This window comes from Anabrus simplex, chromosome 12 (genome assembly GCF_040414725.1).
Source record: "Anabrus simplex isolate iqAnaSimp1 chromosome 12, ASM4041472v1, whole genome shotgun sequence".
Classification (NCBI taxonomy): domain Eukaryota; kingdom Metazoa; phylum Arthropoda; class Insecta; order Orthoptera; family Tettigoniidae; genus Anabrus; species Anabrus simplex.
This window is the reverse complement of record NC_090276.1, coordinates 70,943,298-70,960,129: the sequence shown is the minus strand read 5'-3', so window position 1 is coordinate 70,960,129 and position 16,832 is coordinate 70,943,298. Positions and strand designations below refer to the sequence as shown.

At 39.5% G+C, this 16,832-nt stretch overlaps 1 protein-coding gene across 1 annotated transcript in view; it reads right to left on the bottom strand.

The window, feature by feature from the left end:
• The window catches only part of Pxn (Peroxidasin), a 296,390-nt gene that overhangs the window by 91,959 nt on the left and 187,599 nt on the right, over nucleotides 1-16,832 (bottom strand). The window contains exons 5-6 of the mRNA XM_067156835.2: nucleotides 11,644-11,715; nucleotides 5,965-6,128 (exon numbers count right to left, since the gene is read on the bottom strand). Of these exons, the coding sequence (XP_067012936.2) occupies nucleotides 5,965-6,128; nucleotides 11,644-11,715 (236 nt within the window). The remainder of the gene's footprint in view (nucleotides 1-5,964; nucleotides 6,129-11,643; nucleotides 11,716-16,832) is intronic.

The window sequence follows — 16,832 nt, the reverse complement described above, 5'->3', positions numbered from 1 at the left end:
AAGAAAACGAGCTAAGAAAGGAGCGATTTTAGACTGTTTTCCCGGAACTGCGTTTAGGCCAGAAGTGATTTTCAAATTTTTTTTTTAGTTTGTTAGAGCTGTCCATAACTTACGATTTGAAATCTTTTCTAAGTATCTCAAGACGATCTACAATGTATTTTATAAGTTTGTGTAAACAGGTAGCTCTAATATGGCATTACGATTCTCCGTTATATTAATCATATGAAAACGAGAGCCATAATCCTTTTTATGCGTAAGTAGATTAGATCGTAACCTTATTGACGAAGATGTCGAGATCTTGTAGCCTGCGTTACACCGCTGTAAGGAAAGGAGGTATTTGGTTATACCGGGTGGTCCACATGTGATGTTCAGCACGGGCTGTAATCATCGCAGGCGTCTGAAATCTTGTATATACTGTATGATAACAAAGCTATGCACTCGTTTATTATACCCCAAACATTATTCGTTCCAAATTTTGCTGCTAGGCGAAAATATGGCGCTACAAGCAGTCCGAAATTGCAATTTTCCGTAACACTGACGTCAGAATGTTCTTCCGGCGGAAGTGTCTTGTGTCAGTTCCTTGGCTGTTGCAGAAACAACCATTGCATTCAGCTTATATGACTGTTTGGTGTGGTTATACAAGCTCCTTCATTCTTGCAGTGGCGGTTCGTGACATTTTACTCTGACAGGGCTGTGCCGTCATCTCTTTCCCCTCCGCAATCGGTCGAATTTTCACTGACCAGATGAATAATAATAATAATAATAATAATAATAATAATAATAATCCGATGGCACTAACTGAATAGAAATCTGCTAGCATTACAACATTTATTAATGAATTAACTACACTACAATGGCATTTATACACACACATTAATAGGCTAACAGCTAATGGAATCTCGACTATTATGGCACTGCACTGTTTCAATGATCACAATCACAAGTGATACGGTAAAAAATGCCGCATGGTCTTCCGAGACCTAATGCCAATAAATATTTTTTTTCAAAAGAGGTAATAACAACATTCATGAAAACAAATCTGTGCACTCTCGAATTTCTCTCTCCTTGCTCAAATTTCAAAGCATGGCAACGTATTTAACAATTTGCTCACACAACAAATAGTGTCGTCACGTTATGGTTACATTTAAATTTTTTATTTTAAGTTCTTTGTTGTTTGAGTCATCAGTCCATAGACTGGTTTGATGCAGCTCGCCATGCCACCCTATCCTGTGCTAACCTTTTCATTTCTACGAAACTATTGCATCCTACACCTGCTCTAATCTGCTTGGTATATTCATATCTTGGTCTACCCCTACCGTTCTTACCACCTACACTTCCTTCAAAAACCAACTGAACAAGTCCTGGGTGTCTTAAGATGTGTCCTATCATTCTATCTCTTCTTCTCGTCAAATTTAGCCAAATCGATCTCCTCTCACCAATTCGATTCAGTATCTCTTCATTCGTGATTCGATCTATCCATCTCACCTTCAGCATTCTTCTGTAACACCACATTTCAAAAGCTTCTATTCTCTTTCTTTTTGAGCTAGTTATCGTCCATGTTTCACTTCCATACAATGCCACGCTCCACACAAAAGTCTTCAAAAACATCTTTCTAATTCCGATATCAATGTTTGAAATGAGCAAATTTCTTTTCCTAAGAAAGCTCTTCCTTGCTTGTGCTAGTCTGCATTTTATGTCCTCCTTACTTCTGCCATCGTTGGTTATTTTACTACCCAAGTAACAGTATTCATCTACTTCCTTTAAGACTTCGTTTCCTAATCTAATATTTCCTACATCACCTGCCTTCGTTCGACTGCACTCCATTACTTTTGTTTTGGACTTATTTATTTTCATCTTGTACTCCTTACCTAAGACTTCATCCATACCATTCAGCAACTTCTTGAGATCTTCTGCAGTCTCAGATAAAATAACAATATCATCGGCAAATCTCAAGGTTTTGATTTCCTCTCCTTGGACTGTGATTCCCTTTCCAAATTTCTCTTTGATTTCCTTTACTGCCTGTTCTATGTAAACATTGAAAAGGAGAGGAGACAAACTGCAGCCTTGCCTCACTCCTTTCTGGATTGCTGCTTCTTTTTCATAGCCCTCGATTCTTATCACTGCAGACTGATTTTTATACAGGTTGTAGATAATTCTTCGTTCACGGTATCTGATCCCTATCATCTTCAGAATCATAAATAGCCTGGTCCAATCAACATTATCGAATGCCTTTTCTAGATCTACGAATGCCATGTACGTGGGCTTGTCCTTCTTGATTCGATCCTCTAAGATCAGACGTAAAGTCAGGATTGCTTCACGTGTTCCTACATTTCTTCTGAAGCCAAATTGATCTTCCCCCAACTCAGCTTCAACTTGTTTTTCCATTCTTCTGTAAATAATACGTGTTAAAATTTTGCAGGCATGACATACTAAACTAATAGTGCGGTAGTTTTCACACCTGTCAGCACCAGCTTTCTTGGGAATAGGTATAACAACATTCTGCCGAAAATCGGATGGGACTTCTCCTGTCTCATACATCTTGCACACTAAATGAAATAACCTTACCATGCTGGTTTCTCCTAAGGCAGTCAGTAATTCAAAGGGAATATCATCAATTCCAGGTGCCTTGTTCCTATTTAGGTCACTCACAGCTCTGTCAAACTCTGATCTCAAAATTGGGTCTCCCATTTCATCAGCATCAACAGCCTCTTCATGTTCCAGAACGAAATTATCTACATCATTACCTTGATACAACTGTTGGATATGCTCCTGCCATCTTTCTGCTTTGTCTTCTTTCCCTAGAAGTGGCTTTCCATCTGAGCTCTTAATATTCATGCACCTAGATTTCCTTTCTCCAAAGGTTTCCTTGATTTTCCTGTATGCAGCATCTACCTTTCCCAGGACCATACAGCCTTCGACATCCTTGCACTTCTCCTTCAGCCATTCTTCCTTAGCTACCTTGCACTTTCTATCCACTTCAATCTTTAATCGCCTGTATTCTTTTCTGCCCTCTTCATTTCTAGCATTCTTGTATTTTCGTCGTTCTTCAATCAGGTCTAGTATCTCCTGAGTTATCCACTGATTCTTAGTTGATCTTTTCTTCCTTCCTAACATTTCTTCAGCAGCCCTACTGACTTCATTTTTCATGACTCTCCACTCGTCCTCTACTGTGTTTCCTTCGGCCTTTTCATTTAGTCCTTGTGCAACATGTTCCTTGAAACAATCCATCACACTCTTTTCTTTCAACTTGTCTAGATCCCATCTTTTTGCATTCTTTCCTTTCTTCAATTTCTTCAACTTCAGACGGCATTTCATGACCAACAAGTTGTGGTCAGAGTCCACGTCTGCTCCTGGGAAAGTTTTGCAATCCAACACCTGGTTTCTGAATCTCTGCCTAATCATAATGAAGTCTATTTGATACCTTCTAGTGTCTCCAGGTCTCGTCCACGTATACAGCCGTCGTTTGTGGTGTTTGAACCAAGTATTGGCGAGGACTAAATTATGGTCAGTGCAGAATTCAACCAGCCGACTTCCTCTTTCGTTCCTTTGTCCCAATCCAAATTCTCCTACTGTGCTACCTTCTCTTCCTTGGCCTACCACTGCGTTCCAGTCTCCCATCACAATTAGATTCTCGTCGCCTTTGACATATTGTATTAAATCTTCTATCTCCTCATATATTCTTTCAATTTCTTCATCATCCGCTGAACTAGTAGGCATATAGACCTGCACTATTGTGGTGGGCATTGGTTTGGTGTCTATCTTGGCGACAATAATTCTTTTACTATGCTGGTCGTAGTAGCTTATCCGCTGCCCTATTTTCTTATTCATTATTAAACCAACTCCTGCATTACCCCTGTTTGATTTCGTGTTGATAATTCGGTAGTCGCCTGACCAAAAATCCTGTTCTTCCTGCCAACGTACTTCACTTATACCAACTACATCTAACTTTAGCCTATCCATCTCCCTTTTCAGATTCTCTAACCTACCACAACGATTCAAACTTCTAACATTCCACGCTCCGACTCGCAGAATGTTAGTATCCATCTTCCTGATGATCGCCCCCTCTCGTGTAGTCCCCACCCGGAGATCCGAATGGGGGACTAGTTTACCTCCGGAATATTTTACCCGGGAGGAAGCCATCATCAGTCCATCATTCATACAGAGAGAGCTGCATGTCCTCGGGAGGTGGTTACGGCTGTAGTTTCCCGTTGCTTTCAGCCGTGTAGCAGTATCAACACAGCTAAGCCATGTTGAGTATTATTACAAGGCCGTATCAGTCAATCATCTAGACTGCCGCCCTTGCAACTACCGAAAGGCTGCTACCCCGCTTTCTTTATAGAACTGAATTGTTTAAATAGTCACTGTAATGGAATTCATTGTTTTGTAAAATGTTTTGAAATTAATCTATAACAACAATTAATATAAGGCGTGGGGGGAAAAGCCTAGGTATATTGTAAAGTGGTTGGCGTTGTTCTGAGGGCTACGCCGTTCAGCACTTACAGTACACCCCCCCTGCGCTCCTCCTTCCCCTGACAAGCCTACATCGTTCTTCCAGGCTCCTCCAGCATCCCGCACCCCGCACCCTTGCTAAACTCTGGGAACATACTGAGGGCTCTGCCGGACAGACCATACACCCGCCTGCACTCCTCCTTCCCCTGACAAGCCTACATCGTTCTTCCAGGCTCCTCCAGCATCCCGCACCCCGCACCCTTGCTAAACTCTGGGAACATACTGAGGGCTCTGCCGCACAGACCATACACCCGCCTACACTCTTCCTTCCCCTGACAAGCCTACATCGTTCTTCCAGGCTCCTCCCGCACCCTGCAATGTGTGGGACCTGCTCAGAGCTCTGCTGCCACAGTCCGAACGCCTCACGACTAAATACAAAAACACCAAGCGTGCTGGACAACAGTCACGGTCTGAAAGCCGTTGCCAATTTCTTGAAAATAGAAAAGCAGAATATTTACAGCCGAAATAATAAAGATAACATTGTATAACCGAACAGCACACCACTATCATTTCGACTTCGCTACATTTCTCCATCTCTTTATGTAAACAATTACAGAGTGAAATAACTTTAAATGTTTTTGAAAAGGCGGTGGGGCGGTGCCCAAAAGCCCTTCATGCACGAACCGCCACTGCATTCTTGATCCGTTTTTCTTTGAGGAGATGACGCCTCGCGGGCCTGTTAGGTGTACAGTGACATCTGCACATTATAGGAATCCTCTTGAGCAACATGCGATTGCAGTTTTGCAGGAACGCGACTGTGACCACACAGTTATTTTCATTCAAGGTGGGGCAAAACCACTGGTCACTCCACCGGTGAAAGATCTGCTGACAGAAACCTTCAATAACGAACGCAACATTTCTGGGCATTTTCCAGATGCGTGGTCTTCAGTATCCTCCGACCTAAATCCATGTAACTTCTGGTTGTGGACATATTTGTTGCCATACAATGCAATGTCTTTCTGCTGCGGGCAACTGTCGACCATGCGTGTTGGAGGCCATATCGAACAGTGTTTGTAGCCATAAATCCTAATAAACGTGGCAGAATTATCGTTATCATGCGTTTGATCTTTGATCTGCTTTTTTCAGCGACTTCACCACTGCTTACAGCGCCGTATTTTCGCCTGGTGGCAAGGCTTGGTACTAATAATTTTCGTGACATAATTCGCGAGGGCAGTGCTTAGTTAGCTTATCTACGGAAGTTTAGAATCCTACGATGATTACAGCCAGTGCTATGCCGCACTGAACACCCGATACCTTTTAAAACGCCCGTTATTTATGCAACTCTTTAGACAGGTTTGTTGCGTGGGTTACAAGACTTAGGAACCAATGAAACTTACTTGTGCAAGGGACAGATAAATAGAATGTTTTTGAATATTAAATGCCATATGTCTACTAATATAAAGAAATGTAACAGATAAACGGAATCTTATTTTAAGTTTGAAATATTATACTTACTGCAGTGGAAATCACTCTCTGTCATGGTGGATAGAGACTTGCCCTGCATGTTCACCGGAAATTGGCAAGTAGCTGCTGCTTGCGTCTTCTTCAGCTTGTCCTTTAACATCTTCACCAGCCACATCATCTCACAGTCACAGACGAGTGCGTTGCTGTCCAGGCGTCTACAAGAGGAAAGCAAGGTTAAATGTAACGCGTACTGGAAGAGAAGAAACTTTAACTGATTGCCTCATTACAGAGCTGGACATAGAGGGTTACTTTTTCATAGAGGACAGTGAGTACTCTTCAGAATACAGGGTGAAGGAAAAAAAGGAAGATGGAGGGAAAGACAGAAAGAGAGGAAGGAATGCAAACACAATATTTCGCAATCGTCCATTCTCTTCAAAACACGGGAAAGCATAGAATCATGGCACTTCTGGCGAACTCAGTAGAAATAGCTCTGAAACAGCTCAATGCACTTAAATACCAGGTTTCCAGAGTGGGATTACAGCTGTCTCTAAAAAAGACAAAATACTTCACCAACATCAGTGATACTCCCAGTTGGAACAGTGCCAGATTGTGAAAGTCAACTGGGAGAATGTTTGGAATCCAATTTGTCAGATGGGGTGGCACTAACAACCCGGATTAACAAGTTAGAGTTAGCATATCGACTGACCAAGAATATTTATAACACGAAATGTCTTTCGTAGCACCAAATTAAGGTACTACCAGACAGTTATCCTACAAGAAGCCCTATACGCCACAGAATGCTTGATACTGATCTGGAAAGGATGTTGGACAAACTGGAGTTGAAGGAGAGGAAGATCTTGAGAAAGATACTAGGACCGATCAAAATAGATGGCGAGTACTGAAGGCGAGCAAACCACGAGCTATAGTTATACTGAAAAAATCACAGACAGAGCCAGGAAGAGACGTCTGACTTTCTATGGACATGTCACGAGGATGAACCCAACTAGGATGACCTACCGGCTTCTCAACTACTGGAAGATATGGAGACCATGGCAAACAGAAGTGGAAACAGACGTACAGGAACGGAGAGTAACTGAAAATATCAGAAATTGAGCACCTTTCAGAAGAATAATCAAACAAAAGAGGTTTCCGGACAGACCATCATGTAAGAAAACAGGCGCCCTCTAGACAAAGGAAAGAAGGGGGAAACAGAGCCAGATAATGCGTGAATACTGGGCGAATATAATGTGGGCGTTGCTAAAAAGGCGGCACCATTTTTAAATTACGTCTCACCCAGTAGTTGGCCGTGAGGCTAAGGTCGCGCAGATGTGAGCTTGCATTCGGGAGATAGTGGGTTCCAACCCCACTGTTGCCAGCCCAGAAGATGGTTTTCCGTGGTTTCCTATTTTCACACAAGGCAAATGCTGGGGCTGTATCTTAATTAAGGCCACGGCCACTTCCTTCCCATTCCTAGCCCTTTCCTATCCCATTGTCACCATAAGACCTATCTGTGTCGGTGTGACGTAAAGCAACTTGTAAAAAATGAAGTAAAAATAAATTTCTTCTTCGGTTACGTCCGGAGCAGAGGTGACTTGGTGGTGGATAGTCGCATCCAAGCGAACGAACTCCCGAGGACGAATGGAAGTGGCCGCACCGAGCGCTCTGCTTGACTTGGCTACGCGTCTATCCTAGCGGACGAACTGGTCTGTTTCTCCAAGCTTCTATCCAGGTAGAAACGCGAACTTTCTTTTGTACTTGATGTACCTTTTGTTCACTTTTAACTGGATTTGCGCGCATTTTTTCTTTAAATGAAAATTGAAGTATGTACCAAAAACAAAAGGATACGTTGGTCTTTCACTCACCTCAAAGTAACGACTAGTCGTTCTTTGGATGATATGCATTTTCTATAGTTGGTGACCTGCTTTTGCAGTGTTACTTGAATTTTAGTAAACAGAACGTTTTGTAGTCATTCGTAAATATACATAAAATGTGTCCGGATGATTTCGTAACTGTTCGTAGACAAGATTAAACGACCCATTCACGGACCTAGGCCCAGTTACTTTCTGTACCCAACAACAAGAAGAAAGCAAGTAGAATAGTTGGAACTTCAAACGAGAATTCTCAGTAAGAAGACACGTAGCCTTAAAAGGTACATACATGCATTGTAACCCCAATAATCTACCCGTACGTATTTTTGGATTCAAAAAACAATGGAGCAGTTTGTAGGAGCAAAATAAAATAATATTGACTTTTTTCATGCATAATATTTATGAATTCCAGTGTTAACGGGAATTTCTTCCACTACAAAGTCTAGTGGAGGAGGCCTACTTGATTGATGAAAAGAAAATAATATAAATACCAGAAGGGAACAAAAAAACTAAATTACAATACCGATAATAACGGATGCAGAAATCAAGAAAACGTAAAAGAACAACAGGTTATTTTTCTCAATTGAACGTTAAATAGAAGCTCGCTTGTTACTCCTGCAGTACAGCAGAACTTATTCACCACCCGGTGGTACAAGTTTACTAGCACGCTCATGAATACGACGACTTATTGTGCATACATTTTAACATTACCAGTTAGGTCTGTTCTCAAGAGAGCAATCCAATAGTACTAATTGCAACGTAAACAAGATCTCATAAACGGAACAACTTGCTCAACGCGTTGCGAGAAAACTAATCTTATAAACTCAGATCTGTACATTTCTGTTCGCAATCCCAACTCCAACGTAGCATTCTAGACACTAAATTTAACTAACCAAAACAATTGTAACATACAGAGAAAGAAGATAAATAGTTTTTGAGATGAACTCTTAAGTGAAATAAATTCAGAAATGAGAATGCGCACAGTAAAAGTGTTCTAAAAGTAAAATAAATAAATAAATAAATAAATAAATAAATAAATAAATAAATAAATAAATAAATAAATAAATAAATAAATAAATAAATAAATAAATAAATAAATAAATAAATAAATAAATAAATAAATAAATAAATAAATAAAATAATTTATAACGGGCTAACTCACACTTCTTTAAAAAGGAGAAAAAATTACGTTTTGTGAATGAAGTTGAAGCAAAATGAATAATTATTTTTATTAATTTTTTGAACATGTGATTCAAGCAGTCTGTATAAACTGATATTTGTTACATACGGTTCTCTTTATTGTGAGGTCTATTCCTCCCAGACACTAATACTTGAATGAAAAAAAATATTATTCGAACATTTGCTTGAACATTCACAAAATATAACTTGTATATAAAAACATTTCTATTCACCACCGCCTTAAAGTATTCATTAAATCCCTCGTCTAGCTTTTCTGAACATTTTCAACATTTTCCTTTCCTATTTCCCCCATTGTTTCTGTGTAGCACACCAAGAAAAACATCGTGTAAAAACCACAACTGAAGTAGTTTTTACTTATTCGTTTCTTAAAATTATATGAGTATTATCATGTGAACATTTTATCTTTTAAAAGCTATAAATGCTGCTTATCGCACACTTTATAAAACGTATTTATTAATGCTTTTTTCATTTATAGTATTTTACTCTACGTTGACTCTCCTGGTTATGTAAGAGTTGCGTTACTTTCCACAAGAGACCAGATGTGGCGCGATGATTGGTTAGCCCGTTCTTACCATTATAGAAACATTATTCCGTGAAACACCAGAATGACTTTTTCTTTCTGTATACAACGCAATACGATCGTTTGGGCTCAGATAAATTTAAAAATTGGTTATCATTACAGACGAGAGATGCAGCACTTATGGTTCAGGCGGTAGCGCGCCGGCCTCTCATCGCTGGGTTCCGTGGTTCAAATCCCGGTCACTCCACGTGAGATTTGTGCTGGACAGAGCTGAGATGGGACAGTTTTTCTCCGGGAACTCTGATTTTCCCTGTGATCTTTAATTCCAGCAACATTCTGCAATACCATTTCATTTGTCAGTCATTAATCATTTCCCCAGAGGAGTGCGACAGGGTTTGGCAGCCGCTATAATTCCTATCATCGCCGCTAGATGGGGCATCATTCATTGCATTCAGTCGAATGACTGGAAACAGATTCTGGATTTTCATTTTCATGCAGCACTTATCTTGACATATTTGATTTTCAGGGTTAGCCCATTTATTCGGCATGACTTAAATTATAAATAATATTAATCTTCGTCACAACCTCAAATATGTTGTTTACAGACTTTGGAACAATGTAGAAATATACATCCGCACCGAAAAAATATCAAGCGTAATCCGGAAAAAAAGGATAACTTTCTACGCTCACCTCTTCAGATTGCCAGCTCAAAGAATCTGTAAACGTTTATTATCCTACTTCAGAAGTCTTAAAACGATTCCTCCTTGGTTGGTGGAGATCAATGAGGATATTTTAAAGTATGGAGTCATAGAAACAGACGTTCAACTGCGAGCACCACTCAAACACAAACTCAGACAGGTTCATCAAGAAGAAGTCCCAACTCGACTGAAGCATGTCCATTCTGATGCATGAAAGAAAGCACACTACGAAAGGATGAACATCTGGTGGGCCCGCAAGAAGACGAACAGTTGAGATCTTGCGGTCCTTATTGGCCCTAACGATGACTAATAATACAAAATCCTTTAAGTTCAGAACCTGTAGTTACACAGCCTACCGAGGTCAATAAAAGGACCGGATGAATCCGGGAAGTTAACGACTGAATGAATGGTAGTCGTGCCCAGGATCACGTAACAACAGAAATCAGCCAAATAACAAACATAGTCTACGTTAACAATACTACATACATATATATTGTGGCTGGGGATCATCCGAAAATATGGGAAACGAAATACAGTAGTGTCATATAGCAAAATGTGTGACTTGATGTTACCTAGCAACAGTACCTTGAGGGATGCATGTCATGGCCATCTACCAATACTTTACATCGCAGCCCGCACGGTTGCTAGGCAACCTTGCGTAACATGTTCTACTGAAAGACATATTTATGATCATTTGGTTTTCCCGTAGCGAAATATATTTCAGTGCTTATTGAGGCACGTGTGTCTGGAATACTCACCTAGTTTTTGAACATTTCTGATAAAAGCTGTACTTATTAAAACCGTGTAGAGGGTGTACCCGAAATAGTTTTAAGGAATGTAATAATGGGTATCTCTGTAGGATAGAGATATGGATTGTTCTGCATCAGTGAGAAGAGGTGCCATGTTGCCAGGAAAATGAGACTACAGATCGTCAGAGCAAGTTTCAAAATGGTAAAGGCGTGTTCTATCAATGGTTATGAACACACAATATTTTGTATTACATGTCTACAGCAAACAGCGCAGTTCGTAACTTTATCAAGGGCTTGTAAATCGTGACAGTATTGAGAGGATCGTACTGTGGTAGCACTGGTTCTCTGCCTGGGAGGAATGAGAAGTTACGAACTGTCGTCAACAGACCAGAGTAACCGTAGACTGCGGTGAGCCATATATGATGCTCTTTGCCTCCAGGCATTTTGCTCATGAAGCAAACAAACTTCTACCGCTTTGTTCCAATCAGTGTACCGCCGTCTACTTCGCTCCCATTATCAGTCACACGCTCGCTGTCGTGCGTCTAACGACTTCTTACCGCCTGCTTCACAAGTTCCGTAATACAAACACTTATTTCTTCGAAATAATGTACTTTCTAGACATGCGGTTTGCACAACATGACCATCCTGATGCTTGTTAAAAAGGTTTCAGATACACATTATATTTATATACTTACAGTCTTTTCAAGGATTCCAGGTTTTTGAAGGCTCCAACTGGAAGTCGCTGCAGCTTATTATTATGCAGGAACCTGAAATTAGTGGCAACATTATTATTACTCAGTTTATGGAGCAGTAGAGATTTTAATTTACTTGTCTAATTAGAAAATAACTTTGTATCCAAAATTTCCTCTCATAAGAGCCGCATAAAATTGACCATGATAATGGTGTGTTCACCAGACGGCCGTGAAGCCCCGTACTTTCTACTTGTAAGTGTCCCGCATGCACTAGCGATGAATGGGTTGCCTAGTCGCTAGTTTACAAAGGAGCACTATAAGGTGCTGTATTTTGGAAGTGATGCAAGTAGCACTCATTTTACTACACACGCTACGTAACAGGGTGTACTTGCGAATACGACAAAGACGCAGAATATAACCTTTAATAATTCATTAATTTATGCACGTGCAGTGATTCCACACTACCAAAAAGTTTCTTGTATGCGGTATGAAGGCCACCACACACACAGAATGCTAAGCTAACATACGCTATGCTACGCGATCCAAGAAAAATATCGCTCCAATGAAGTTACATGGAATGGCACACACAGACTGCTATCCTAAGCTATTCTAACCTAAACGATGGCAAGCTAAATTTTACAGATCGCCGGCGATTTTCATAGCTGTAGCTGGCTTCGTGCATGCGCATAATCACTTTACTGCCCGGCGTCTAGCATGTATGTGGCTTTCGTGAATTACCTCAAGGCAGTAGCTACTATATTGCTTTCTTTTCTTGTGTGTTTGATAATTTTTATGGACGGCAGACGAAAGGAAGAAAGACTGATTGAAGAGATACAAAAATATACTTGCCTGTTGAATTATTAAGGATAACAATGAAAGATAACTGTTGGCAAGAAACAAATGAAACTCTGGAAATTGATGGTGCGTATCGTTTATTGCTTTTACATACATTTTGACTCTACATTCTATAATTTGGGTACTTCACATTCATTTTTAATAACGTACTCACTAACAGAGGGAAGTTCACGAGACTGTTCCTGATTTAGACGAAATAATTTTTAATTTTTCATCATTTCCGCGTATTGCTTGAATCAAATGATGAAATTCACCATGAATTGTTCTCCTCCTAATTTGATGTATTCAGAATCTTCTTCTCTTTCTGTTTCTTCATCTTCCACGACAGCGGCCAATAACAAGCGTACTCTTCAATTAATCCGCAATCATTTGTAGGCTGCCTAACATAGTGTACCTTAGCTTTTTATTCGTGATATAGTACAACATAGCTTGACAGTACTTAGCATAGCTTTCCGTGTGTGGTCGCCTTAAGCCTTGAACGAACGAACTATTACCTCTTAATTGCTACTCTGTTCGGCGAAATACGAGTATAGAAGGCAGGCGGCTATTTCGAAACTGCTGCGCAGACCGTTTGTGAGCTTCAGATGCATTTTGACCCAGATTCTACATGTATTAAAATTGTGCCAGTGTATTTGTCGTTACTGAACACACGAGCCATAGTCAATGTATTGACAGCGACTCTAGTGCTACTCTACCAAATGCCAGCATACTACTATGGTTTCCAAAACGAGGCTTACTAATGCAAAGGGCCGCATTAAGCGTGTGGCGTTGTGGAACATGCAACTAGAGGTCGTCCAGTTTTTATCTCTTGGTATTTTGACGTAAACTGCCTGCAGACAGTAATGCCCCTGTGAAAATCACACATTAGGCATCCCATTCATCATTAGTGCATGCGGGACACTTGTAAGTAGAAAGTACGGCGCTAGAGGGCCACCTGCTATATGAGATTTAAATAGGTCTGGTTTTAAAATATTGTACTCCTTGAATAAAATATCAGTGAACTTCAAGCTTACTGTGGACTCTGAACGTTGTTGTACAGCAGGGATCATAAACAGACTGCCATGTGTGCACATACCAGCATGCATTGCAGCTAGTAATGTATTTTAATAGAAACACGAGCAATGCAGGCAAAAACTGTCCCGCATTACATTTTAATTTCCGCTTAAATATTCAGTGACCGAGAGCTGACGATTTAAAAAAAAATGTGGAAGAACATGTGTTGCGGGTCAGTATTTGTGATCGTACTACAGGGGATTGAAGCAAGAAACTATGCAACCCGCGGCACGAATTAACTTATTGCTTCTACTATTGAAAAATTATCACACACATTATTTAATGCTTTAAATGTTTACTTGAATATTTGTGACAAAAAATCACAAGTAAATATTCTTCGTTTTCTTATTTACTTTGCGATACATATCTATATGATTTGTTTGATGCCTTTCTAATTTTAATTAAAATGTCAGAAAAAAACTCTGTTTACTTAATGACTAGACATCGGATTTGTGTGCAAATGCACATGTTGTTTGCAGACCTCGAAAACCGACAAAGTTTAATAGTGCATATATATGACATTGTTTGTCCAACCCTTGTACCGCTTCTCTACGGGGTCTGATATGAGGTGAGATGAATCTCTCGTGGCGGATTCTTTTACGAGCGGATGCCATTCCTGATGTCAACCTCATCAGAGGAGTTTATGAGATGAAATGAATGACGTGATATATATGACAGCAGGAAGGGAGAGACCGAGCTCGATAGCTGCAGTCGCTTAAGTGCGGCCAGTATCCAGTATTCGGGAGATAGTGGGTTCGAATCCACTATCGGCAGCCCTGAATATAGTTTTCCGTGGTTTCCCATTTTCACACCAGGCAAATGCTGGGAATGTGTCCCCTTCCTATCCCATCGTCGCCATAATACCTATCTGTGTCGGTGCGACGTAAAGCACTTGCAAGGAAGGGAGAGGGGAAACCCGCTGCCGGCACATACCCTGCTCTTGTCGAATAACACCAAGAGGTCTGCTAAAGGCTTAACGTTCCCATCCGACGGACGAATCACCATCAACAGCGTTATATGATCAGCGTCCATATGAGCACTGGCACGCAATCTAGTAATTATAAATTGTATACCACCATCTCCCCTACCCTGCCGGCCAAGATTCTGATGGTGAAATTTTTTCGACCAACGGGACTCGAACCGGCAAACCTCGGTGTCAGACCGTTTAGACTTCAACGCCTTAACTATCATGGCCAGCAGGCGGTCTGGATTTCTTGTGCATGTTTTCGACTTTTATTATACACATTTTAACATGTTCTACAAGCAGTCTTCAAGAAAATATAAAGTAATTAAAGGTGTGAAATCTTTTGCAGGGAAGTGGTTCAAAGGGAACTGGCAAACATCAAGACACACTCCCAAATCATACCAGCTAGAATCAGTCAAGGAGCTAGAAACACGTGTGTTGCGTTCTGGTAATTCGCCAGACATTATTGAGAACGTGAAGCGTGAGCTGGAAGGTATCCCAGGAAGCTTCGAATTCAGTTTGCAAACAAAATGTCGTGATTTCTTTGAACGAAATCCGTGTATCTGTAAACAAATATTTGGCTGGTACTGATAATGTGGATCTACAAGAATGTTTAACACCTACAATCGCTCTCGAATTCAAGTACTGTCCTCTCCCATCGGTAGATCATTCTCCACGTTGAAGCTAGTTTTATTGGATGAACGTCGCAGAAATATTGGAGAAACCTGTTGTAGTGTACTGCAAACAAATTATGGACAGGAAAAGCACGCTGTGCATTATAATACGAAAGAGGAATGATAATGTATTTAAGTGTGTTTTTCCACGTTTGTATTTTTTTACACGGTTTTGTTACAACCTTACTAATTGATACATAATGTGTATTAATTAACACACTGTGTCTTATCTAGGAGTCGTGTGCATATTATTTTAACACTAAACACTGATAGACTGATACGCCTCACAAACTATGCACCGACTGCTTGTAATAGCGCAGCTGTAAGTAGTTTGATTTTTTTTGTTTTTAATCCATTTGTTTATTCATGATCACGATTTTATGTACAGGTGCGGGTGAATCGCGTGAGTCTAGTAAAGGAATGTTACGTTTACATTTCATACAAGTGTTTAATAGCATGACAATAAGTGCATACTTATACGCATATTTCACTGCTTTTTTCAGCATAGTTGCATGCTTATATTGGTAATTTATATAGCATATAAATCCGATGTCTATTAATAACATAAGTTTCGATGTTACCAACAGTGAACTGCAGCAATCAACTACTATTAGAACATCATTCATCGTAGCTATTAATTATATACATATCTGTGATTGTACAATTTTTGGTTGTCGACTCCTCTTCCATAAGCAAAGCCTGGAGTTCACTGTTCACACACAAATATTGATTATAATATTTATTTACTTATATTTAAAAATATAATCCGTCGACAGTTGAACTTTGATAATCTCTCACTTCTAAATTGAAGTTAATTTACAATTTATAGCTACATTCAATATCACTTTGAAATAATATATGTTAAACGGATTATTGTAATATATAAGGCTATCACGGAGAGAACTAAATAAACATTTATTTGTCTAATGATATTTATACTAACAATCACAGTTCTCTAATTTATAATTTTTCTGTCTCATGCATAGTATATCTACAGGTAAATACTTAGTATTCAGTAACCAGCGCTCAATATGTCTGCTAAGTTCATTACTGAGTGAATATTGAGCAGAGCATACGACACAATCTATACTAAATGGTGATGTTTCTAAGACTAAATTATTACTCTAAATATTACTAAAATAATTCAACTTATCAAGGTACTAAAAAAGTATCTGGTAAATATTATAGGCTATCGGTATTTCTTTCTTGAACTGCTTCAGGAGCCGAGTTTGCTATAAACATCCTTCGTTATTTTATAAGAATTAAACTTTTTCTAAAATACGCTAAAAAGTTAGAGGAATATTAATATTTAGCTGAGATATATTCATGACCTGAAGTTCCATGCTATAACATTTCAGATTCTATTTTGATAACATTGACGCTTCACACTAAATTATTTCGCACTCAATAATTTATCTTTGTATAATCGTGTCAATTTATAGCTTTTATTTGAGGTCGGTAATGTCATCTTTTCTATTTGATTTAGAGTCCAGTGTTTTTCATCGTAATTCATTATTTTACTCTTTATTACATTTAACTGGCTTCCATATAGAAGCTAAACATTTTGGCCTAGAAATATCCTGAGCGTTCAAAACACCCAATGATTTTCTAAAATATCTAATATCTTTAGAATCAATTTACGATTA